Here is a 27,293-nt window from a genome sequence, read left to right on the forward strand (position 1 = left end):
AAGATTGAGACTCTTCTGCCTCTGTAATTTGTAACAGTGCTGTTTCCTTTGTGAAGACAGAAGCAAAGAAAGCATTTAATAACTCTGCCTTACCTTGGTCATCCACCATTGAGTTCCCACCCTCATCCTTTAGGAGTCCTATACAGTCAACCTTTCTTTTTTTAGAGTTGATGTACTTGTAAAACTTTTTTGGGTTAGATTTGATATCCCTAGCGATTTGATTTTCAGCTTCGATCTTTGCCAGCCTAATTTCTTTTTTACAATTTTTATTGCACTCCTTATAATTGCTTAGTGCAGCCTAGATCCCCTCCTGTTTTAGGACCTTATAGGCATTCTTTTTCCTCCTCATTTTATCTTTAACCTTTCTATTCATTCATAGAGGGCTTTTTTTATTCCTAGATATTTGTTTCCATATGGGATATACATACTACAATATTGATTGAGTATACGTTTAAAAGCTTGCCATTTCCCTTCAGTGTCCTCCCCTTGTAGTACATTATCTCAGTTCACCAAACTTAATGCCTGCCTGCCTAATTTGATTGAACTTTGCTCACCAGATCAAACGTTATCATGTTGTGATCACTATTTCCCAAATGTTCTTGAACCTGCACATTTGATACATTATCTGGTCTATTAGAAATGATCAGATCCAGTAACACATTCCCCCTAGTTGGTTCCGTTACCATTTGAGTCAAGTAATGGTCCTGTAGTGCTGCCAGAAATCTGCTGCTTTTACCAGAATGGGTAGCCTCAATACTCCAGTCAATGTCTGGAAAGTTGAAGTCGCCCATAATTATGACCTCATTTTTACTTGCAGCTTTTTCAATCTGCTGTAGTAATAGCAGTTCTGCAGTTTCATTAATATGAGGTGGCCTGTAGCATACCCCAATAAGCAATTGGCAACTTTTATTTTCACCATGAATATTTACCCAAACGGACTCCACATCTTCGCAATCTTCCTCCATCTCATCATTGAGGACAGCTGTAAAAGAATTCTTAACAAAGAGACAAACCCCTCCACTTTTTTTCCCTGTTCTATCCTTCCTAAACACATTGTATCCTTTTAAATTAGCTATCCAGTCATGGCTTTCATCCATCCATGTCTCGGTTATTCCCACAATGTCATAGCCTTTGTCATTCAGAATGAACGCTAGTTCGTCTATTTTATTTGCAAGGCTCCGAGCATTGGTTACCATGCACTTTATATTTTTACCACCACATTTACCAATTTTGTTTACATGAAATGGGCTACTTGAAGTTTTACCAACCTCCTTAATCTTTACACTGTCCCCACCCCCCCTCTCCACCCCCCATAATGTTAGGCTCCCACTGTCTTTTTACATTATCTTGTCTACGCATTGAGACTTTATCCTTCCGCCTCCTCCCAGATCCTAGTTTAAAATCTCCTCCAACCGTTTAGCCATCTTCTCCCCCAATGCAGCTGCACCCTCCCCATTAAGGTGCAGCCCATCCCTATATATATATATATGTGTGTGTGTATGTATATATATATATATGTTGTTACTGTACGAAATGTGCTCTCTCCCTTTGTTGATCAAGAAAAACTCTGCTAGGCTTGTGCACAGCTGGTAGTACCTGGGAAGCTAGTATGTGCCATTTGCTTTCAAAAACTAGGTAAAGAACCTGTCTCGGAACAAATTGATGTAACAGACGTCTTACAGAAAGCAGTACAAGAATAAATGAATAATTATATTGGAAGTTTACCGATCCCACCAGTGCAATCTCAACCAATGATACAAGATCAACTATCTACTCCAGCGCCAACCCTTTCCGGAGAAGATTATGAGATAAGATTTGATTTTGTGTTATTGGAACCTTATGTTAAGACGCCATTCAATGGGAAGAGTCAGATGATGATGTTAAGAAAAAATCCAAAAAGAGATACTACAAACATTTAAATAATGCTACGCTCGGGCTAGCTGCTGGGAGTTCAATGCAGAGTATAGCGCACAGCGGGCATTTTTACTCACCTCCCGGGGGATCCAGATGTCAGTAGCAGTTCTCCTTCCTGTCCTCCGAGGCTCTGAATCACTCTGGTGAGATCGCTGTCAGCAATCTCACTACAGAGTTACAGCGCCTCCCAGAGAACAGAAGGAGAATTGCAGAGCTTAAGCTCAGGGAGGTGAGTGAGTGCTAAGCTGCTGCAGGCATTCTGGCGGCATGATTTTTTCCTGATTTTAAGGTCTGAAATCTTCTGAAAAACCCTAAAATCCAGAAATAATCATACTGATAAGATCTATTCAGTCTGCGGAGGGGCTTGTAAACCAGCCGTTACTTTTGTTGTGAAATCCATTACAGCATGGACTGAGAATTTAGAACAAACAATAAAGGATGATACCGATAAAGAGACTCTTATTGCGACTTTGGAGGAATTCAAAGTGTCAGCAGATTTTATTGCGAAGGCCGCAATTGATATTCTTTGCTCCTCGGCTAGATCTATGCTATTTTCTGTAACAGAGAAAAGTGCCTTATGGCTGAAATCTTGGGTGCAGATCCGTCTTCTTGCCTTCTTTGGTGTAAGATCCCCTTTGATGGGAAGTCCCTTTCTGAGGATAAAATGGATACTGCAATAAATAGAGTTACAGCCGGCAAGTCGGTGTGATCCCTCAGGACAGACATCCGACAAGACAATCTACTAACTCACATTCTCATTCACAAGCTTCAAGATATCGCAATGCTAGGACTTATAGACCAGGCAAAAACTTTAGGAGAAATTGGCAAGTTACGCAACCCAACTTTAACAGATAAAGAAAAAATCCACCCTGACTACCTCTGGGGGAAGGAGTCCTTTTGACAGTTGCCAGGTCCACAAGTGCCCAGTGGGTTCAAGGCTTCAACAGTTTTGTCTAGTCTGGAAAGAACACATCAATTCACCTTGGGTTATCAAGAACATCACAACAGGACACTTCTGGACGCTTATGAAGCCTCCATCAGAAAGACATTTGAGGAGCACAAAGATTCCGTTCTCTGCAGAGAAGAGAGAGATCCTAGAGACATATTTACAGGAACTGTTACAAAAGCAGGCAATCATACCAGTCCCATGGTGAGAAAGGAGGCAGGGCTTATACTCAACAGGGGATTGGCCTGAAGAAATTAAATTATTTCATCAACCTGAAAATTTCAGCATGGAGTCACTGAATGCAATTTTATCAACAGTAAGACCAGGAGACTATTTACTTTCGATCTATCTGGAGGACGCATATTTGCACGTCCCTATACAAGAAAACCTAAAAAAGCTGTTGGAAATCAGCATTTTCAGTTCGTCTGCCTTCCTTTTGGAATATTCCCAACAGTGGTGCTCATCCGGATTCTTTTTTACGCTATCCGGATCGGATTCAAGATTCCGGATTTTTCTAGAAATCCGGATAGCTATCTGCGGATATTTGGCCGCATAATGCAGATATCCACGGATATTGCGGATATCCGGATCTGAAATAATGTAACTAAGGTGATGACATCCTGCAGCCAATCAGAGGGCTCCCAGCAGAAGCCCTAGCAACCAATCACAGAGGGGAACTCTGGCCAGCCCCCCCTGACCTCATTGAGCCAATCAGAGGGCTCCCAGAGTAAGCCCTAGCACCCAATTACAGAAAGGAACACTGGCCAGCCCCCCTGTATAATAAGGCGGGCTGCCATGATGAGACAGATCGTCTTGGCTTGCTGAATGCACACTGAGAGACATGCTCCAGTGCTGCTGGCCTAGCAAGTGCCAGCCTGTATACAGTGATAAACCTAAAGATTTTCAGTGCTAAACACCTTCACTACACTATTGTTCTATTGTTTTTTTTAGCTAGCTAGCTAGCTTGTAATTGTTTGATTTCATTCACTCGGTGACAGTCAGATTCCTGTGCTGCAGCCGCCTGCTAGTTAGGTCCTGTGTCTGTGTGTGCTGTGCAGGCCAGCAGGACAGTATAGGTTAGGGAATAAGATTACTGTGTTATTGTATAGTTAATACTGCAGTTAGTTGTTAGAGTAGTACTGTGTTAGCTTACTACAGATTACTGCAGTGCTGCTGTGCTGAGCAGTGTCAGTGTGACAGTTAGATAGTGTGCACTATCCTCTACTCTGCGGTCTGTCACTCCGTGCTGATTTGCTTTAAAGTCCAACCCCGATTTTATTAAAGTACAAGTACCCCACATCATCTGGTGACATCATCACGTATAAGTTGTACTATGTCTGCTTTACTCTGCTGGCACCGGCAGCCGGGGAGGGGCAGCAAGGGCAAGAGGACAGGGAGCAACATTGCGGCCACCCTCAGAAGGTCTGCCGCGTCAGTGTCGACCCCAGCGGGCAGCCTACCCTCAGTCAGCGAGCTTTTCGCTCCAGGCACCACGATCGAACTCAGGGCTGTTAGCCGCAAGGAGTTTGAGGAGGATATTCTGGGTTTAGAGGAGGAGGGGTATGATGTTAATGATGAGATGAAGGACCGTGACTACCATCCACAGGATGGGGATGTCAGCTCCTACTCTGAGGAGAAGGATGCGTCGGTGGGTTTGGCACGGAGGATCAGCATTGCAGACAGTGGCCGTGGAATGCGGGACCCACAGCCTTCTGCCGCTACCACCAGCCGCACCACTCAACCCTCTACCGCCACAGGGAGAAAAGCAGCAGCATCCCATTCAGGCCGCAGGGGAATCTTCACCTCCCCAATTTGGCGGTTTTTCACTCTGCCCTCTTTGGACAGCAAGTTTGCCATATGCAATGTCTGCAAACTACAGATGAGCAGAGGTTGTGACCCCTACAAGTATGGCACCTCCAGCTTCATCACCCATCTGGCCAAAAAACATGTTGTTGAGCATGAGGAGTTCAAGAGGCTGAAGCAAGCTGGCGCTGGCTCCCACGGTGCCACAGGCCACTGCTGCTGATAGCACTTAACCCAAAACACAATTGCGGTGTCATTTTTTGGAGGTGTCTGGGCTGAAAACTGATGTCCCAGTTGTGCGGTTGGACTTTGGACACAATGTGGGCTGCACGACCGCTGTCTGGAACCTAGTCCTGATGTTAATTGACAGCCTTTTTTTTTTTTTTTTTTGTATTTTAACTCCCCACATAATCATTTAGTGTTTCTCTTTAATAAAACATGATGATTCATGCATCATTAACCATAAAAACGTTTTAAAAGCAATTTAGAGCCCACTTCCGGTTTTCTATGCGGATATCCAAATTGGTCGGATATCCGCGGATAATGCGTTCAGATATCCGCATGAACGTGGATAGCAGAACATTCGGAGGCGGATATCCGATCCGGATCCGGATATCTGGGTATCCGGATCCGAATCAATTCGGATTTTAAAAAGGGGTACCTGAGCACCCCTGATTCACAGCCCCCAGAACTTTCACCAAACTTCTGTTGGAGGTTATAGCTCTTTTACATCTGAAGAGTCTCCATACACATCATTATCTCAACGACATCCTATTGTTAGCAGATTCACGTTGAACCAATTTGGATGGTTAATAAACTATCGCAAAAGTCATCTATAAGAGATCTAGTTGGAGCCAGATTTCTCACAGAACACCCATTGGGCCCATTGGAATCTAAGCTGTTTACAGTGGGGATTCTTAGTGCAATGTGATAGGCTCAATCTAGATCATCTATTCTGATGACAGACAGACAGTATGAAGAAGTATGTTTTTGTTGACCATGTTTTTGTTGACTACTCTGATGACAGACAGACAGACAGACAGACAGTATGAAGAAGTATGTTTTTGTTGACCATGCCATCCAGCATAATTTTAATCCCATAAAGCATTTGGTGCATCAAGTCCATCCTTTGATAAAACAATTTGTGTCAGGAGTCAGGGACGCCCCTGCTTGAGGCCTCAATTGAGGGGTGGCCTCGCTTACTTGCTGGCGGTGGCCATCATGCCCTGGGGACACACAGTAACTTACAATACCCCGTTCCAGTGTAGACTCCTTTTGCCGCAGTTGCTGTCTTCCTCCCACCACCTCGTGTCCTGTCTGCATGGTTACCCCGGTGGCGGCTTTCATTATTTCAGAGGTGCCGCCGGAAGTAACCATGATGGTAGGACACGGAGATGATGATCGGAGGAGAGCTGGCCAGTGGAGGAGAGCGTGGCAAGAGGAACAACGTGGTTATGTAAGCCAGCCGATACATGCCTAACTTAGGGCACCACCTGTACCTGGCTACCTATACTGGCTCACCTATAGCTAACTATCTATACTGTGGCACTTTCTATACGGGGGGCACCTATACCTGTCTAGGACAGAGGGATGCATCCATGGCAGCACAGGATATCCACCCACTGTTCCTCTGAGTTACTAGTTATGAGACGACTTCATGGGGGACTGAGCAAACCTTTATAGATATTATGTCCTGTGGGGTATTGGGGTGGGGTTAATACCAGTTGTGCTGCCGTGGATGCATTGGGCAAGGAAAATTAGCGGTAGGTTAGGTAATTTTCTGATATATATATATATATATTGCAGTATCCATACACTTGCCGCATTTTGAAAGCATGCCAGCACACTTACATATGTACATTTTACACATTACAACACAGACATACTTCCACTCCCAGTGGAGCATACACATAAAGTATTTGTTCAGCAGAGTATACTGTGTGGAGTCTGTACATCTTATCCTGTCATTCCACCCTGCAATCCATCCTCCACAAGTCTACATTTAACAAAGTTGCTTGTTAAAATGGGACCCATTTGTTGCATCTGCAACAGGCAAGATGGAGGCTCACATACAGACAAGGGTCTGGAAGCAGTCCCCTGAAGGTAATTAGATGTGAACCCCCCCCCCCCCAAAAAAAAAAAATCCACAGTTTACTAAACCATTTCAGCCCGCTGGGATTTTTCACCTTATGCATCAGAGCAATTTTTACCACCCATTCATTCGCTAATAACTTTATCACTACTTAACACAATTTATTGATCTATATCTTGTTTTTTCCGCAAATTAATTAGGCTTTCTTTGGGTGGTACATTTTGCTAAGAATTATTTTTTTATAAATACATTTTAACAGGATTAATAAGAAAAAAATGAAAAAAATTCATTATTTCTCAGTTTTCGTCCATTATAGCTTTAAAATAATCCACGCTACCATAATTAAAACCTATGTATTTTATTTACCCATTTGTCTCGGTTATGATACCATTTAAATTTTGTCCCTATCACAATGTATGGCGCCAATATTTTATTTGGAAATAAAGGTGCATTTTTTCTGTTTTGCCGTCCATCACAATTTACAAGCTTATAATTTAAAAAAATGTTTGTAGTATACCCCCTTCAAATGCATATTTAAAAAGTTCAGACCCTTAGATAACTATTTATGTCTTTTTTTTTTTAATTGTAATTTTTTTTCCATTAAAATTTTTTTATTTGAGTAATATTTTGGTGTGGGAAATAAACAGTTACTTTTTAATGTTATATGTGTAAATTGTAATGTAAGAAATATGTCGATGTAGTTTTACTATTTGGCCACAAGATGGCCACCTTGAGTTTATTTTTTTCTCCTTGTGCTTCTTGATCACTGGAAGCACAAGGAGCACGGGGAAACTTTTTTTTGCAGAAAGACTGACGCCTCTAGTAAGAGTGCTTCGGTTTTTCTGCTGGGGACATGGATCGGTGATCGGGAACCATGTTCCCGTTCACTGATCCCAGGGCTACAGGGGGACAGCACGTGGGCGCACCCACGATTGCGTGCGGGATCGCGCCGAAGCGCGGCACCGCAGCAGAGCAGCCGCCTGGACGTGAGCATCAGAATGGTTAAAGAAGGACTGTACTGAAAATAATGTACTACATTTTATAAATTATTTAGTCAGTGTTTGCCCATTGTACAGTCTTTCCTCACTCTTTCCTCTCCCTGATTTACATTTTGAAATGTATCACAGGGAGAGACTTTTTTTAGTGATGACAGTTGCAGCACTGTGGAATGTTTGTATACTCAGTGTTCCAAAGCCGGTATAAAAATACCTGGTCTCCCTGAATGCTTGGGGAAGAGAATTCTGCATAGCTAAACAGCCTAGGGTGTGACATCACTGGAGAGGTAGGACTACATATAAATATACAGCAATATATACATATAGAAAACTAGGATAATTAATGTAAAAGTGAGCATCCTAAATAATTTACTACATTTTACTATATATTACTATGGCACCTCTTAATTGTGGTGTCCTTTAGTAAATGGAGTGCCTTGTTTTTCAGGTATTCTATATTCTCTTCAGCCTATATTGGTATCACGAACAGATCCTCATTCTAGAAGAAACACAATTAATGATTTAACAAAGCGAGCAACATCACAAGGAGAATGGCCACAGGTTTGAAAGCGTATTTTGTGCCGAATTGACACATTTCATTTTTTTAATGTTTGCTTTACAATGCTTTTTTTTTTTTTTTTTTATAATATAGCATTGCTACAACTAATGTGTTGCACAGAGACATATAGGATTAGAATTTTCAGTTAAACTTCACTAACTCTACTAATAAAACTTTTCTGTGATTTTTATAAAACTCTTCATTTTTCGACACAGTAGTAACGAATTTCAAGTGACCAATAGCAGTGAAGTACAGTGGGTTGCACTAGCCCCCTTGAAGTTTTCCACATTTTGTCATATTACTGCCACAAACATGAATCAATTTTATTGGAATTCCACATGAAAGACCAACACAAAGTGGTGTACACATGAGAAGTGGAATGAAAATCATACATGATTCCAAACATTTTTTTTTACAAATAAATAACTGCAAAGTGGTGTGTGCATAATTATTCGGCCTCCTTTGATCTAAGTGCAGTCAGTTGCCTATAGACATTGCCTGATGAGTGCTAATGACTAAATCGAGTGCACCTGTGTATAATCTAATGTCAGTACAAATACAGCTGCTCTGTGAGGGCCTCAGAGGTTGTCTAAGAGAATATTGGGAGCAACAACACCGTTAAGTCCAAAGAACACACAAGACAGGTCAGAGATGAAGTTATTGAGAAATTTAAAGCAGGTTTAGGCTACAAAAAGATTTCCAAAGCCTTGAACATCCCACGGAGCACTGTTCAAGCGATCATTCAGAAATGGAAGGAGTATGGCACAATTGTAAACCTACCAAGACAAGGCCATCCACCTAAACTCACAGGCCGAACAAGGAGAGCACTGATCAGAAATGCAGTCAAGAGGCCCATGGTGACTCTGGACGAGCTGCAGAGATCTACAGCTCAGGTGGGAGACTCTGTCCATAGGACTATAAGTCATGCACTGTACAAAGTTGGCCTTTATGGAAGAGTGGCAAGAAGAAAGGCACTGTTAACAGAAAGCATAAGAAGTCCCGTTTGCAGTTTGCCACAAGCCATGTGGGGGACACAGCAACCATGTGGAAGAAGGTGCTCTGGTCAGATGAGACCAAAATGGAACTTTTTGGTCGAAATGCAAAACACTATGTGTGGCGGAAAACTAACACTGCACATCACTCTGAACACACCATCCCCACTGTCAAATATGGTGGTGGCAGCATCATGCTCTGGGGGTGCTTCTCTTCAGCAGGGACAGGGAAGCTGGTCAGAGTTGATGGGAAGATGGATGGAGCCAAATACAGGGCAAACTTGGAAGAAAACCTCTTGGAGACTGCAAAAGACTTGAGACTGGGGCGGAGGTTCACCTTCCAGCAGGACAATGACCCTAAATATAAAGCCAGGGCAACAATGGAATGGTTTAAAACAAAACATATCCATGTGTTAGAATGGCCCAGTCAAAGTCCAGATCTAAATCCAATTGAGAATCTGTGGCAAGATCTGAAAACTGCTGTTCACAAACGCTGTCCATCTAATCTGACTGAGCTGGAGCTGTTTTGCAAAGAAGAATGGGCAAGGATGTCAGTCTCTAGATGTGCAAAGCTGGTAGAGACATACCCTAAAGACTGGCAGCTGTAATTGCAGCAAAAGGTGGTTCTACAAAGTATTGACTCAGGGGGCCGAATAATTACGCACACCCCACTTTGCAGTTATTTATTTGTAAAAAATGTTTGGAATCATGTATGATTTTCGATCCACTTCTCACATGTACACCACGTTGTATTGGTCTTTCATGTGGAATTCCAATAAAATTGATTCATGTTTGTGGCAGTAATGTGACAAAATGTGGAAAACTTCAAGGGGGCCGAATACTTTTGCAACCCACTGTATCTAGGCTAAAATGCACCCAGGGCGAGGGTGTAAAAATTGTGCTCGACCCCCCTCACGGAGCCATGTATAGGTGCCCGCAGTATAGGTTAGCCAGGTCTAGTTGCACTCAGTGTAGGTCCCCCCAGTATAGGTAGCCAGGAATAGGTCCCCCCAGTATAGGTAGCCAGGCATAGGTGAGCCAGTATAGTTGCCCCCAGCATAGGTTAGCCAGGTAGGTGCCTCCAGTATAGGTAGCCAGTATAGTTGCCCACAGTATAGGTTAGATAGGGCACCCCAGTATAAGTTAGATAGGTAAGTGCCCCCAGTACAGGTTAGCTAGGTGAGTGCCTCTAATATACCTATAGCCAGAATAGTTGCCCCCAGCATAGGTTAGATAGGTAGGTGCCTCCAGTATAGGTTAGTTAGATATGTGCCTCCAATATAGGTAGCCAGTATAGTTGCCACATGTATAGGCTAGGTAGGTAGGTGCCCCAATACAGGTTAGAGAAGGAAGTGCCCCCAGTATAGGTAAGATAGGTAGCTGCCCCCAGTATAGGTTAGATTGGTAGCTGCCCCCGAGTATAGGTTAGAGAGGTAGCTGCCCCCCAGTATAGGTTAGATTAGTTTGGTGCCCCCCAGTATAGGTTAGATTAGTTTGGTGCCCCCTAGTATAGGTTAGATTAGGTAGCTGCCCCCCCCAGTATAGGTTAGATTAGGTAGCTGTCCCCCCAGTATAGGTTAGATTAGGTAGCTGTCCCCCCAGTATAGGTTAGATTAGGTAGCTGCCCCTCAGTAAAGGTTAGATAGGTAGCTGCCCCCCAGTATAGGTTAAATTAGATAGCTGCCCCCCCCCCAGTATAGGTTAGATTAGGTAGCTGCCCCCCAGTATAGGTTAGATAGGTAGCTGCCCCCCAGTAAAGGTTAGATTAGGTAGCTGCCCCCCCCCAGTATAGGTTAGATTAGGTAGCTGCCCCCCCCAGTATAGGTTAGATTAGGTAGCTGCCCCCCCCAGTATAGGTTAGATTAGGTAGCTGTCCCTCCAGTATAGATTAGATTAGGTAGCTGTAGTGACGTAGTGACGTAGTAACGGCCATGCTGGAATGGTGCGCACCATGGCCAGAGTGCAGGCCATGGCGGTTTTCAAGTCCATATGGTTGCCGGGCTGTGGTAGATCAATGTTAGAACAACAGTGACTGTCCAGCTGATCAAATTTGGTCTGTCCACAATGAAGCAACGACCTTATTATCTTTGGTGTGCCACCCCTGAGACACTCATATAGCCGGCAGTCATTGCTTCATTGTTTGTGATACGCAAGCCCCTTCACCGCGGCAATGTAATTAGTGTTGGGCGAACAGTGTTCGCCACTGTTCGGGTTCTGCAGAACATCACCCTGTTCGGGTGATGTTCGCGTTCGGCCGAACACCTGGTGGTGTTCGGCCAAACTGTTCGGGTTCGCCCGAACGGCTCATTGCCTGGCCGAACAGGGCCCCTGTTCGGCACGAACAGGGCCCTGTTCGCCCGAATACTGCCCCCCTATGGGGTCGCAGGCATAAGGGGGGAGCATGCCCCGATCGCGGGGGGGGTCGGAAATTCCCCCCACCCCCTCCGCTAGCGCTCCCCCCTCTGCCCGCTTCCCCATTCAAAAGTTAGGAAGTGAAACTGTACCTGTGCGGTAGTGGGTGGCTGGCAGTGGGCGGCACTATGGAGTGACTGAGGAGGAGGAGGAGTCCGGAGAGTGACGCGTTGAGGGAGGCCGGGCAGCGGGCGGATCAGCAGTAGTACCGTACTACTGCTGATCCGCCCACTGCCCGGCCTCCCTCAACGCGTCACTCTCCGGACTCCTCCTCCTCCTCAGTCACTCCATAGTGCCGCCCACTGCCAGCCACCCACTACCGCACAGGTACAGTTTCACTTCCTAACTTTTGAATGGGGAAGCGGGCAGAGGGGGGAGCGCTAGCGGAGGGGGTGGGGGGAATTTCCGACCCCCCCCCCGCGATCGGGGCATGCTCCCCCCTTATGCCTGCGACCCCATAGGGCCCCCAAAAGCGGGATGTTCGGGGAGTTCGGGGTTCGGCCCGAACATGCCGAACATTGCGGCCATGTTCGGCGAACTTTCCCGAACCCGAACATCCAGGTGTTCGCCCAACACTAAATGTAATGACCATGAAGGGGAATGGGCACATGTACATGCCTTTTGTTTTGATGTTGCAGCTGCAGTGCAGGCAGAAAAATTAGGCAGGCATGTACACGCACCAGAAAAATTAGTATAACGACCGCTGCTAGCAGCGGCCTTTTAAAATTCAGGAATCCGCCTGGAGTCCTGGACCCTGTTGGTGGTGGCAGAGAAGGCAAGCGGCCTGCAGGCAGAGATGCTGTGTGGGGAGCGACTTAGTCTTGGGGCAGGCAGCCAGTCACACGGCGTGCAGGCAGAGATGCTGTGTGTGGGGACTGACTTAGTGTTAGGGCGGGCAGCAGCCCTCCGGGATCCATGCCTCATTCATTTTGATAAAGGTGAGGTACTGAACACTTTTGTGACTTAGGCAACTTCTCTTCTCAGTGACAATGCCTCCAGCTGCACTGAAGGTCCTTTCTGACAGGACGCTTGAGGCAGGGCAAGACAGAAGTTGGATGGCAAATTGGGACAGCTCTGGCCACAGGTCAAGCCTGCGCACCCTGTAGTCCAAGGGTTCATCGCTGCTCACAGTGTCTACATCCACACTTAAGGCCAGGCAGTCGGCTACCTGCCGGTCCAGGCTTTGATGGAGGGTGGATCCGGAAGTGCTAAGTCGAGGCGTTGGACTAAAGAATGTCCGCATGTCCGACATCACCATGAGATAGCTGGAGCGTCCTGTCCTTGCCTGCGTGGACATGGGAGGAGGATTACTGGCAGTGGTACCTTTATTGCGTTGTGCTGTGACATCACTCTTAAATGCATTGTAAAGCATACTCGCCAGCTTGTTCTGCATGTGATGCATCCTTTCTGCCTTCTGTTGAGTTGGTAACATGTCCGCCACTTTGTGCCTATACCGAGGGTCTAGTAGCGTGGCCGCCCAGCAATTGTCATTCCCCTTGAGTTTTTTATACGGGGGTCCCTCAACGGGCTGGACAGCATGAAAGACGCCATCTGCACAAAGTTGGATCCAAACGTACTATCCATCTCCTCTTGCTCTTCCTCAGTGACGTCAGGTAAGTCCCCCCCCCCCCCCAGCCACGAACAATACCACGGGAACGTCGAGCAGCACAAGCCCCCTGCGACGCCTGCTGTGGTTGTTCTTCTGCCGCCGCCTCCTCCTCCTCCAAAGAAACACCTTCCTCATCATCCGAGTCTGACTCCTCTTCCCCACATGACTCTTCCTCCTCCTCCCCCCTCTGTGTGCTGACGCAGGTGTTGAGGAAACATCTGATTCTGATGTAAATTGCTCCCACAACTGTTCCTGCTGTAACTGTTCATCTTCACGCTCCTCCACAGCTTTATCCACCACTCTACGCATGGCACACTCCAGGAAGTAAGCGTACAGGATCAAGTTACTGATGGTGCCTTCACTGCGACTCACCAGGTTGGTCACCTCCTCAAACGGCCACATGAGCCTGCATGCATTTCGCATGAGTGTCCAGTTGTTGGGCCAGAACATCCCCATCTCTCCAGATTGTGTCCTTCTACTGAAATTGTAGAGGTACTGGGTGACGGCTTTCTCCTGTTATAGCAGGCGAGAGAACATGACCAGGGTCGAATTCCAGCGAGTCGGGCTATCACATATCAAGCGTCTCACCGGCAAGTTATTTCTCCGACGAATGTCCGCAAAGCATGCCATGGCCGTGTAAGACCACCTGAAATGCCCACACAACTTTCTGGCCTGCTTCAGGATGTCCTCTAAGCCTGGGTACTTTGACACAAATCTTTGAATGACTAGATTGAGCACATGTGCCATGCAGGGTACATGTGTCAGCTTTCCCAAATTCAAAGCGGAAAGGAGATTGCTGCCGTTGTCACACACCATGTTGCCGGGTTGCTGGTGCGGGGTCAGCCACTGATCCACCTGTTTGTTAAGAGCAACCAGGAGAGCTGGTCCAGTGTGACTCTCCGCTTTGAGGCAAGACATACTGCTAGACCTTTCTGCAGTCTTTGATACAGTTGACCATGACATCTTGATAAATATGCTACAGGAATACTGCGTCATTGATGGCATAGTTATTCAGTGGTTCCAATCCTTCTTGAGTGGCAGAACCCAAAAAGTGTCTATGGGGCCCTTCCTACCACCCCTGTACCACTTAAGTACAGGGTGCCCCAGGGCTCAATCTTCTCTCCCCTGCTTTTCACGATTTACATGTTACCGCTTGGAAAACTAATCCAAAAACATGGCCTGACATACCACTGCTATGCGGACGACACCCAACTATAGCTTTCCTTCAAGCCTGGTGTGACAGACCCAACTCTAACTATAAATGCCTGCTTACGTGAACTACAGCAATGGATCAATGACAACTGGCTGAAACTGAATGCAGACAAAACTGAAGTCCTTCTGATCGGAGGGCAGCGCTTGACAACTAAACAACTTAAAGAGACTCTGAAGCGAGAATAAATCTCGCTTCAGAGCTCATAGTTAGCAGGGGCATGTGTGCCCCTGCTAAACCGCCGCTATCGCGCCGCTAAACGGGGGTCCCTTCACCCCCAAACCCACCCCCGCAATACTTGGTCGTAGACTTGGTTGTGATTTATTTCTTCCTGGAGGCAGGGCTAACGGCTGCAGCCCTGCCTCCAGTTGCGTCTATCAGCGGCGCATCGCCGCCTCTCCCCCGCCCCTCTCAGTGAAGGAAGACTGAGAGGGGCGGGGGAGAGGCGGAGATACGCGCTGACAGACGCGCGTGGGGCAGGGCTGCGGCGGTTAGCCCTGCCCCAATGCGGAAGCGCTCCCCGGCTGTACGGAGGGGATTTGGGGGTGAAGGGACCCCCGTTAAGCCGCGGGATAGCGGCGTTTTAGCAGGGGCACACATGCCCCTGCTATCTATGAGGTCTAAAGCGAGATTTATTCTCGCTTCAGACTCTCTTTAACTTGCAGTCTTCACCACTGGGAATAGGAGGCACGGATCTACGCAGCTCTGATCATGTGCGTAGCCTGGGAGTTCTAGTTGATGGGGATTTAAACTTCAGAACTCACATCTCTGCTGTGGTGAAATCATCCTATTTTCACCTTAAGAACATCGCAAAAATCAAGCACCTCATCAACCTAGAAGATCTACCAACTTTCATTCATGCCTTCATTACCTCCCAACTGGACAACTGCAATCCTCTCTACACTGGCCTTCCAAAAAAGGTCTTATACCGCCTACAGCTGATACAGAATACTGCTGCCAGACTGCTAACCAACGAACACCGTCACTGCCACATAACGCCAGTCCTGCACTCCCTTCACGGGCTACCTATAGAATGGAGGGTCCTATTCAAGATCGGCCTACTGACATTTAAATCCCTGAATAATCTGGGCCCTGGATACATGAAAGATATGTTGCAGCTGCGTAGCAATCCCCGCATTCTCAGATCCACAGGTTCTAATAATCTAGTAATACCCAGAGTCCACTTGGAAACTTTTGGTCCCAGAGCCTTCTGTCATGCTGCCCCTACGTTTTGGAACTCCTTACCTCAACAGATCAGGACAGCTCCATCCCTGGACGTGTTTAAATCCAGACTGAAAACCCACCTGTTCAGTTTGGCATTTGCAGAAATATAACTTTTGTTGTGTGAATATTTCATCCTACTACCAATTACTGAATCTGAGAGAGCCTAAGCTCTTTGAGTCCTATGGGAGAAAAGCACTATAGAAATGTTACTGTATTGTATTGTATAAGATGGCATGACACCGTCGTACCTGGCATGCAGCATAGACCCTGGGGAGATGGGGCTGTGTAGCTGGAGAGGGGATCACAGCACCAGTAGAGTTGAACTGCCACTCAGCCAAGGAGGAGAAGGATGACGACAGCGAAGAGGATGTAGCAGGAGGAGAGGAGGTGGCAGGAGGCCAGCCTTCAAGCCGTGGAGGTGTCACAACAAGTTGGTCCGCTGCACAGCCATGTACTCCCTGCTTGCCATCGGTCACCAGGTTAACCCAACGGGCTGTGTAAGTAATGTAGCGGCCCTGACTGTGCTTGGCAGACCAGGCATCTGTAGTCAGGTAGACCCTTGACCCAATGCTGTGTGCCAGAGATTACACCACTTGCCTCTCCACTTCACAGTACAGTTTGGGAGAAATAATTGCGGCCTGGCATCTTCCACTGCGGTGTCCCAATGGCCACAAATTTACGGAAGGCCTCAGAGTCCACCAGCTTGTATGGTAACAGCTGGCGAGCTAACAGTTCCGCCACGCCAGCTGTCAGACGTCGGGCAAGGGGGTGACTGTCAGAAATTGGCTTCTTCCGCTCAAAGATTTCCTTCACGGACACCTGGCTGCTGTGGGCAGAGGAGCAGGTACCGCTCAAGGGCAGAGGCGGAGTGGAGGAGGGTGGTTGTGAAGGTGCAAGAGAGAAAGTGGCTGAAGATGCTGCACCTGAAGTAGGAAGAGGAGAAGGAGGGTGGATTTTCTTTTGTGTGCTGCTTTTGCTTAGGTGCTCTTCCCATTGCAATTTGTGCCTTTTCTCCATGTGCCTTCGTAAGGCACTTTACCCTACGTGAGTGTTGGACTTTCCACGGCTCAATTTTTGGAGGCAGAGACCACAGATGGCATTGCTCTGATCTGAGGCAGACACATGAAAAAATGTCCAAACTGCTGAGCCTCCCCGGGGTGATGGCACTATGGTGGCATCAGCAGCTGACGTTAAAGGGCATGTTGGATGGCTGTCCATAGGTGGCGATACATTGCGCCGGACACTGCCACCAGCTGTTTCTGATGACGAGCTCCCCCTGCTTCTTTCAGCAACTCGTCTCCTCCTACTCCTCTCTGACTCCCCCTCTGAACTGTCCCCTTGTTCATCTCCTCTATTGGGAACATACGTGGGATCCGTCATCGTCATCATCATAATCATCCTGCCCAGCTTTGCTTGCCTCCGACACCCCCAAAACTGCACCAACAGCAGGTACTTCATCATCTTCGCACGTTATGTCCATAGTGTCGCCGCCTAACTCAGACATATGAGGTGGTGTAACTTGCTTAGCGCCTTCATCTGGTTGTAACAATAATGGCTGTGAATCAGTTAATTCCCCACCAATTAACTCCTGCGAAGTGTCAAATGCAACGGATGTGGTGCTTGTAGTAGCGCTGGTGGCTGCAGAAGATGAGGTGTTCTGTGTTAAATAGTCAACCACGTCCTGACAATCTTGGGAGTTGATGGGACGTGCCTTCTTCTGAGCACTGTACTTTGGTCGAGGGCCGCATGAAATCACATCAACACGACCTCAAACAGACCTGCCGGGTGGCCTTCCTCTGGGTCTGCCTCTACCTCTGCCTGTTTTGTCCGTTGTGTCCATATCGGGGGGGGGGGGGGGTGAAGTGAAAGGTATGCACTGACTTGACTAATACAATGTGCAGTCACACAGGTGCAGTTAACAGGTATACACGGAGTGATATATCACACTGCATGCACTCAGGTAGGTAGGTGGGTGCACTGAACACAACGGGTAGGCATATGCAGTGATGAGGTGGGTGCACTGAACACAACAGGTAGGTATATGCAGTAATGAGCATTACAATGTGCACCAGTCACACACAGACAGGTAGCGGACAGGCACAGTGACACTGCGTGCGCTCACGTAGGTAGGTGGGTGCACTGTGAACAACGGGTAGGTAGGTATATGCAGTAATGGGTATTACAATGTGCACCTGTCACACACAGACAGGTAGTGGACAGGCACAATGACACTGCGTGGCTCAACTCACGTAGGTGGGTGGGTGCACTGTGAACAACAGGTAGGTAGGTATATGCAGTAATGGGTATTACAATGTGCACCTGTCACACACACAGGTAGTCACTGAATGTGCTGGGCCTGGCAATGGCACACACACAGTATGGATTATCAAGGCTGTCTATGCAACACAAGTGTCAGTGGGACACACAAAAAAAAAATAGATCACAAGAACAAGATTAGCCCTCAAAAGAGCTGTTGTGGGATGCTATTTTAGCAATAAGAATCAGCAAGGAGCAAGCTAACAAGCCTAACTAATCTTTCCCTATGAGAGAGTTTGCACTGCAGCAGCTGTCCCTTCTCTATTTACTGCAGGCACACGAGTGAGTATAATGGTCGGCGGGGCCTGCCTTTTATAAGGGGGGAGTGGCTCCAGGAGGGAGTGTAGCCTGATTGGCTACAATGTGCCTGCTGACTGTGATGTAGAGGGTCAAAGTTGACCCTAATGGTGCACTATGGGGGCGAACCGAAATTCCGGAAAAGTTTGCGGTTCTCCGCGATCGCGAACCCCGGAAGTTCGCCGGGAACCGTTCGCCGGCGAACAGTTCGGGCCATCTCTACAGGAGTATATATATCCTGATGTATAGTCGGCAGCATCACGTTGAAACTTTTCACATTTCATAACCTTAATTTTCGCTTTGGCTTCTCTCCAAAAAGCTGGCAAAATCGACTTTAAAAGAATCAAAATCTTCACTAGAAATAAAATCACCCAGTTTTTGTATAAGACTCTCAATTTGTATGTCCAATTTAGGAAGCTCAACCTGGATCCGCTGGATGGCCAAAAGCATGGAATTAAAGGCTGCCTTGTTCCAAATCAAGGTCTGAATGTGGCAAAAATTCAGATCAGTTGGAAACATGATTGGCACACATTGGAGCGCATACCACATGGTATACTGCACAGTCTATGGCATTCTGCTAGGGATGTAAATCCAGAGACAGTCTTATTTTTGTTGCCTTCTCTATCTGTCTATGAACTGCCTTTGCATCCTCCATGTTGAGAAAAGAAACCTCAGCAGAGACTGCAGCAACTATCCTGGAAGCCTCCTCAGGATTATAGGAAAGGTTGAGACCACTGCCATCAGCGGATTCCAGGGTGGTGTAGTTACCAGTGCAATCGTCAGTGTGCTGAATAACAATATTAGGAGATGGCAGTAGTATAAAAAATAACGATGTGCCAGGCTATGCCTACACAGCACTGTGGATAATGACTAGAAGAAACAATGAAACCGCGCCATCTGATTATATTTATGGCTTTTTTATTTAATTAAAAGCAGATTGTAATGCATACAAGCAGCGACATTTCAGACAAGATGGAGCTGCGTCCTTTTTCAAGCTGAGATAATCTGCCTCCGACAGATACACACAGATCACACAATTTATATATCCAAACCACCATGTAATGATCAATCCTGGATCAGTATTTTCTAATTGACCAATTTAAACAGGTCCTGGCCAGGTGGACCTGATGGAGGACCATTCATTGGCATATTATAATGTAGCTATCCAATGATCTACATTCTATGCACTAACCATGTGACCTCGCACAACGCCATTCGCCAAACTTTCACAATCAGATGTTTGTTGGCTCATTGCTATTTTTTATTAGTACAGCTGAGTATTATTTATTTGTATTTATTTTTTTTAACATTTATTTTATTTCGGTTTCATTTTCCCTAATTTTTATTTTTCATTTATTTTTATTTTTGCTTTTATTTTTTTTTTGTTTTATTTCTTTTATAATTTCTTTTTTTACATTTTATTAATTTTTATTATTTATTTTTTTACTGATTTAATTTGTGTTGTGTATTTCTTATTTTTATTATTATTTTCATTAGTTTCATAATATGATTATGTATTTTGTACTGTTCGCTCATTTATTTTCACTGTTTGTTATTTATTTTCTATTTTTTATATCCATTGGTAGTATACATTATTAGTGCTGCAGTATAGGTACCCTCTCCACTGCCCATGTTTGCATGCCATATGCATTCCATCTTTCGGCTTCCTATTTCCTCCTCGCCAGGGTTTCCATTACGTGTCATCTGATGCATAATTGGGAGCTTGCCCGCATTAGCTCTTCTCTTCTCCACCTGTGTGCCGGCCCCCGCTGCTTGTTCCAGTTACTTGCATGTTTGTCAATCTCAATTTTAAGCACCACTGCCCAAGAAAAGTTGTGGCCAGTGCTTGTCACCGCTGAAGCGATGTGGAGTCAGATGTCCGCACATCGCTATCTATATTTATAGGGCCATATTCTTTTGAGAGAGAAACATTTATAAAACCTTATTCTTCTGAGGGAGAGAATTGTAATGGGTACACATAAAAGGTGTACATTTCCGGTCCGGTCCAGTCCTTTCAGTATTGTCTCAGTTTTGTATGTGTTTCTATGAGTGTGTTCACACATAAAAGGTGTACATTTCCGGTCCAGTCAGGTAAAACTGAAAGAAAACTGATGCATAGCTGACAGGCCAGTACTGGACTGGACTGGAAATGTGCAGATTTATGTGTGAACCAGGGTTCTACTGTATAGTAAACTTCTGATATAGTAAACTACTTTTCCTGGTCCCTTGGAGTTTACTATAAAGGGATTCTTCTGTATTCTACAATCACCCACTTTTCTCCAACTCTCACACGAGCACTCAGGCTTCTATGCCTAACACCAACCTCCCCCCATCTACTGCTAACACTAACCCCCCCATCTATGCCTAAAACTAACCTCCCTCAATTATGCCTAATACTAGCCACCCTCCAAAGCCCGGAGTTCAGCAACAATGTAGCCAAACTCTGCTCCCAGTGAGTCAGCAGTGTATAGCAGCTCAACTCTGGCAGCAGCCCACAAGCATTGGAGTTCCACTACATATTATCAGAACTCCAAAACTCCCAGGGAACTTTGGGTGTTGCCATTAGAGATGGCCCGAACCTCCAATTTTCAGTTCACAAACTGGGTTTGCGAACCTTCGCCAAACGTTCAATTTGCGCGAACTTTCGCGAACCGCAATAGATGTCAATGGGGAGGCGAACTTTGAAAAGGAGAATCATTTATGCTGGCCACAAAAATGATCGAAAAGATGTTTCAAGGGGTCTAACACCTGGAGGGGGGGGGGGGGGGGGGCATGGCGGAGTGGGATAGACGCCAAAAGTCTCGGGGAAAAATCTGGATTAGACGCAAAGCAGCGTTTTAGGGGCAGAAATCACATTGAATGCTAAATTGCAGGCCTAAAGTGCTTTAAAACATATTGCATGTGTATACATTAATCAGGGAGTATAATTAGAGTACTGCTTCACACTGACACACCAAACTCACTGTGTAACACACCGCAAACAGCTGTTTGCGTAGTGACGGCCGTGCTGGACTGGTGCGCACCATGGCGAGATTGCTCTTCCTCACTCAATGATGTCAGGTAATGTCTGACTGCCTTATGAACTTTCAATGGTTCTTTCTCTACCATTGTTAAAGCTTACATCTATATTTTTAAATACTTGTTCTGCTCGCTGTTCAGGACCTGCAACGAGAATCTTTTATGGAGGGCAAGTCTGCCATTGTGAGTGACCACTGGTAATGGCCGGGGAATCCTGGTTTGATTCCGGTCCGGAGTGGGAGCCTAAGAAACGGCTACCACCACCACACATCCAAGGAAGGCAGCAGGCACGCTGTGGGCAAAGGAGCAGGAACGGCTAACACACATCCAAGGAAGGCAGCAGGCATGGCATGCACATCTGGAGGTAGTGACCAAAAGGAGGACTTTCGAGGCCCTGCTGTAGATGACACTGATAGACTGTACTACCTGTAATGAGAATCTGTTATGGAGGGCAAGTCTGCCTTCCATTCAAGTGAAAGGTATGCACTGACTGCCAGGTATAATACAATGTGCAGTCAAAGATGCAGTGAAAGGTATGCAGTGACTGCAAACAGATGTTTGTGTAGTGACGACCGTGCAGGACTGGTGCGCACCATGACGAGAGTGCAGATGATGGCGGCTTTCCAGCCCATATTGTTGCCGGGCTGAGGTAGCTCAATGACAGAACAGTGACTGTACAGCTGATCAAATTTGGTCTGTCCACAATGAAGCAACGACCTTTGGTGTACCACCCCCCGAGACACTCATATAGCCGGCGGTCATTGCTTCATTGTGGTACGCAAGCCTCTTCACTGCGTCAAGGTAATGATCATGAAGGGGAATGGGCACATGTACATGCCTTTTGTTTTGTTGTTGCAGCTGCACTGCAGCCAGAAAAATTAGGCAGACATGTACACGCGTCAGAAAAATTATTATAAAAATTCAGGAATCCGCCTGGAGTCCTGGACCCTGTTGGTGGTGGCGGAGAAGGCAGTCAAGTGGCCTGCGGGCAGAGGTGCTGTGTGGGGAGCTACTTAGTCTTGGGGCAGACAGCCAGTCGCACAGCGTGCAGGCAGAGATGCTGTGTGTGGGGACTGACTTAGTCTTCGGGCGGGCAGTAGCCCTCCGGGATCCATGCCTCATTCATTTTGATAAAGGTCAGGTACTGAACACTTTTGTGACTTAGGCGACTTCTCTTCTCAGTGACAATGCCTTCAGCTGCGCTTAAGGTCCTTTCTGACAGGACGCTTGAGGCAGGGCAAGACAGAAGTTGGATGGCAAATTAGGACAGCTCTGGCCATAGGTCAAGCCTGCGCACCCAGTAGTCCAAGGGTTCATCGCTGCTCAGTGTCTACATCCACACTTAAGGCCAGGTAGTTGGCTTCCTACCGGTCCAGGTGTTGGTGGAGGGTGGCTCCGGAAGCGCTAAGTCGATGCGTTGGACTAAAGAATGCCCACATGTCCGACATCACCATGAGATAGCTGGAGCGTCCTGTCCTTGCCTGCGTGGACATGGGAGGATTACTGGCAGTGGTACCTTTATTGCGTTGTGCTTTGACATCACCCTTAAACGCATTGTAAAGCATAGTTGCCAGCTTGTTCTGCAAGTGCTGCATCCTTTCTGCCTTCAGGTGAGTTGGTAACATGTCCGCCACTTTGTGCCTAAACCTAGGGTCTACTAGCGTGGCCGCCCAGCAATTGTCATTCCCCTTGAGTTTTTTATACGGGGGTCCCTCAACAGGCTGGACAGCATGAAAGACGCCATATGCACAAAGTTGGATCCAGACGTACTATCCATCTCCTCTTGCTCTTCCTCAGTGATGTCAGGTAAGTCCTCCTCCTTCTCCCAGCCACGAACAATACCACGGGAACGTCGAGCAGCACAAGCCCCCTGCGACGCCTGCTGCAGTTGTTCTTGTGCCGCCGCCTCCTCCTCCTCCAAAGAAACACCTTCCTCATCATCAGAGTCTGACTCCTCTTCCCCACACGCCTCTTCCTCCTCCTCCCCCCTCTGTGCTGCTGCAGGTGTTGAGGAAACATCTGGTTCTGTTAAAAATTGCTCCCACAACTGTTCCTCCCATAACTGTTCCTCTTCACGCTCCTCCACAGCTTTATCCACCACTCTATGCATGGCACGCTCCAGGAAGTAAGCGTACGGGATTAAGTCGCTGATGGTGCCTTCACTGTGACTCACCAGGTTGGTCACCTCCTCAAACGGCCGCATGAGCCTGCATGCATTTCGCATCAGTTAGAGATGAGCTGAAATTTTCGAAATTTCGAAATGCTTTTATTACGAATGCGAAATTTAACATTACGACCCAAATTCGTAATTTCGTAATTAATTTTCAAATCGTAATTTACAATTTCGTAATCGAAATTTCACTCCCGTAATGACGAATTTCGTGTCTCCAACCGAAATTTTACTTTTTCAGGTTTGTAAGGGTTTCTATCCCTCTAGATGCCTAAAATGCACAGCCAGCCAGAGTTAGGTCACAGCTAGCCTGGCTGTGGTGCAATTGGTTAGTGTGTCTGGCTGGTAACAGCAAGGTTACAGGTTCGATTCCATCCAGGCATGTCTTTTCCTTTTGAGTTCAACAGTTGTCCAAACACCGAGCACAAAGTTTTGCATGCGTAAAGTTTTACGCACGCAAAATACCCCATGGGGTTCAATGGCGCAGCGCGCGCACGCAAAAGGAAAAGACATGCCTGGATGGAATCAAACCTGTAACCTTGCTGTTACCAGCCAGACACACTAACTAATTGCACCACAGCCAGGCTAGCTGTGACCTAACTCTACATGGCTATCTGGGGCTCTGTTGGCTCTGTTTGGACAACTGTTGAACGCAAAAGGAAAAGACATGCCTGGATGGAATCGAACCTGTAACCTTGCTGTTACCAGCCAGACACACTAACCAATTGCACCACAGCCAGGCTAGCTGTGACCTAACTCTACATGGCTATCTGGGGCTCTGTTGGCTCTGTTTGGACAACTGTTGAACGCAAAAGGAAAAGACATGCCTGGATGGAATCGAACCTGTAACCTTGCTGTTACCAGCCAGACGCACTAACCAATTGCACCACAGCCAGCCTAGCATTTAGCATTGTGAAACCATCCTCTGCTAGGCATGATTTCATTTTTGCACCTCACTCTATCGCATGGTCCATGGTCCAATCACAAAGCCCTGCACCCAGCATGTGTCTCATATGACTGTCTACAAGTAAGATTTAGGTTAGCAGTCTATTTAGTGTGTGTTTGGTGGTATGGTGGTGAGCATAGCTGTCTTCCATGTGGTTGGCCTGGGTTTGATCCCTGGACATGTCATGAATGTGAGTATGGTTTTGAAATACTACAGATCTCGAGAGAGAGAGAGAGAGAGAGAGAGAGAGAGAGAGAGAGAGAGAGAGAGAGAGAGAGAGAGAAAGAAAGGAGGAGGAGGAGGAGGAGGAGGAGGAGGAGGAGAGAGAGAGAGAGAGAAAGGAGGAGGAGGAGGAGGAGGAGGAGGAGGAGAGAGAGAGAGAGGAGGAGGAGGAGGAGGAGAGAGAGAGAGAAAGGAGGAGGAGGAGGATTGGTTGGTTATTCATTTTAGGCATCTAGAGGGATAGAAACCTTTGCAAACTTTAAAATACTAAATTTCGTAATTACGAAAATTTGCGAAAATTACGAAATTTCGATTACTGCTAAAATCGTAATTGTAGTAATTTCGCGAAATTTCGGAAATTCGTAATTAGGTCATTACGCTCATCCCTAGCATCAGTGTCCTGTTGTTGGGAACATCCCCATCTCCCAAGATTGTGTCCTTTTACTGTAATTGTACAGGTACTGGGTGACGGCTTTCTCCTGTTCTAGCAGACGAGAGAACATGACCAGGGTCGAATTCCAGTGTGTCGGGCTATCACATATCAAGCGTCTCACCGGCAAGTTGTTTCCTCTTGATCCATCCGTTGTCTTTTTAATACCAACTCCCGCATTTCTATTCAACCTTCTTTGGTGATTTGCCACCCAGGTATCAGATGTATGTCTTTTGGATTCTGTTAGAACACCAAACTGCAATTTCGCAAACTTGGTGAAGCGATATATCATCGCTAAAAGAGAACCATATCTATCTTGAAGGATGGTTTGTCTGCTAAAGCATCAGACAATTGCATCTTCAAATAAGCTTTCTGTAAATGCTCATTCATCACCTGAAGCGTTTCCATCCAACACCGTCCTTTCTTTTTCCTCCTGTATCGCTGAGGCTGTGGTTCTAAACTTTCAGATATTCTTTATTAAATGTCAGAGCTTTTTCACTCAATTCAGAAATAACATCCCCATTTTGAATTTGAACCGTAGTTTTCTGTGGTATTAACACCTTTTCTTCTTTACAGCTAATATCAGACTCAGGCCACTTTATTTCATCATGGATCTCAATTGGAGAAACAATGGTAGGCTCCAATTCAGGCCCTGTTTCTACTCTACTTATTTGGTCATGTGGAGAGGTCCTGACCAGGTAATCGAGATCTTCCTCCTTGATGGATTGTTCAGAGTACTCAGCTTCTATGAGCTCTTCGATAAGCTGAGGGGGTTTGGATCAACCATATCTTTTTCGACTACGCCTGTGTCGTTGAGGTTTAGGCATTAGATTCCAGTAATCTTCCCAGTCCTTCCTTGAAATAGTGTCTGTTTATTTTCTCAGTTCACATATTTCAATTGTCTGTGTACTTGAGTCTTTTACAGTTTCCTTTTGTGCATAGATAATTGACTTATCCTGAATTTGCTTATCCTTTTTGCCTTCTGTAGCTCTAGGTTCCCTCACCTTTCCGGATTAAGCATCAGATGAAACTGGATCACACATCCGTTTTAACTCTTTGTGAAGTGCGGGTGGTTCAGGATACCTTGCTTCTTCCAGTTTCTGATACAACAGAGACTTCTTCTGATAGTAATCAAGATTTTTTGGACAAAGCCTGCGGGGTCTCAAACGCTTCACATACTTACTGCCTTGAACTGGAGTACCACCGGGGCCAGTTACATTAGCAGCCTCTAAACCCTTTCTTCCATCTACTACATCATATTGCACCATATTCACCTTTCTCAGACTGCGAAACTAATTCTTAAAATTTGTTTCCTTATGCTAGTCCAATGTACAAACACATCTCTTTCCTTGTGTCCAGGAGATATAAAACCATAGCCTTTTTTATAGTTGAACCACTTCACTACACCTATCATTTTCTTGCTAACAATTATGTTCTTTGTCTTAAAGGAGCCATTACTCTAATTTTTTCCGAAACTTCTATGGGTCTTGTAAGAATATCCTGCAACCCGACCCTCATGACCACATTGACAACACACAAAGGTTGGATCCCTGTTCTGATTCCTGGGCAAGAAATTTCTTGGTGCATTGACTCGGCGCTCATCTTTTAGATTCTGTACTTCTCTAATCAATTGTTGCACTGTTCCATCGAAGCTTCCCAATCCTCTCTTTTTGGATCTTGGTTGTTCTCCTTTTGTGTCCAGGTTAGGAACTTGTACAATCCTTTGAAATGTACCAGCCTTTACAGCCTCTTCTTCCTGTTGGTATTTTACTGCTAAACTCAGCAATTTGTAAAACCCTAACTTATTGTCTTTCTCCAATTTCAATTTAAGGTGCTGCTTAGTTGCCTCACTTCTTAGTCCCAACAAGAATTGGTGGGTCAACCATGAATCAGTATCCGCAGTGCAAATCTCTCCTTCCTCGATTTCCTTATGGACTAAAACATTCATTAAATCTTTTAGAGCATTGCCATACTGAGGAATGGTCTCTCCTTCTTTCTGGGTTCGATCCATGAACCACTTGCGGATCATATGTAGATCAACAGGGTCTCCATAAACTTCTTCTAATATGTCAATGATATCCTCCAGGCATGGAATCAGGCAGGTCAGACGTCACAATAGTTTTCCATGCGTCTACCTC

The 27,293-nt window shown here is 46.1% G+C and overlaps 1 protein-coding gene across 6 annotated transcripts in view; it reads left to right on the top strand.

The window, feature by feature from the left end:
* LPCAT2 (lysophosphatidylcholine acyltransferase 2) overlaps window positions 1-27,293 on the top strand; it is a 390,784-nt gene that overhangs the window by 163,499 nt on the left and 199,992 nt on the right. For 5 of the 6 annotated variants that reach the window (XM_068260828.1, XM_068260829.1, XM_068260830.1 and 2 more), the window contains one exon: window positions 8,199-8,311. The exons of the other annotated variant lie outside the window; for it this stretch is intronic. In XM_068260828.1, coding sequence (XP_068116929.1) covers window positions 8,199-8,311 — 113 coding nt within the window. The remainder of the gene's footprint in view (window positions 1-8,198; window positions 8,312-27,293) is intronic. 6 annotated transcript variants of the gene reach the window in all.

This window comes from Hyperolius riggenbachi, chromosome 11 (assembly GCF_040937935.1).
Source record: "Hyperolius riggenbachi isolate aHypRig1 chromosome 11, aHypRig1.pri, whole genome shotgun sequence".
NCBI lineage: Eukaryota > Metazoa > Chordata > Amphibia > Anura > Hyperoliidae > Hyperolius > Hyperolius riggenbachi.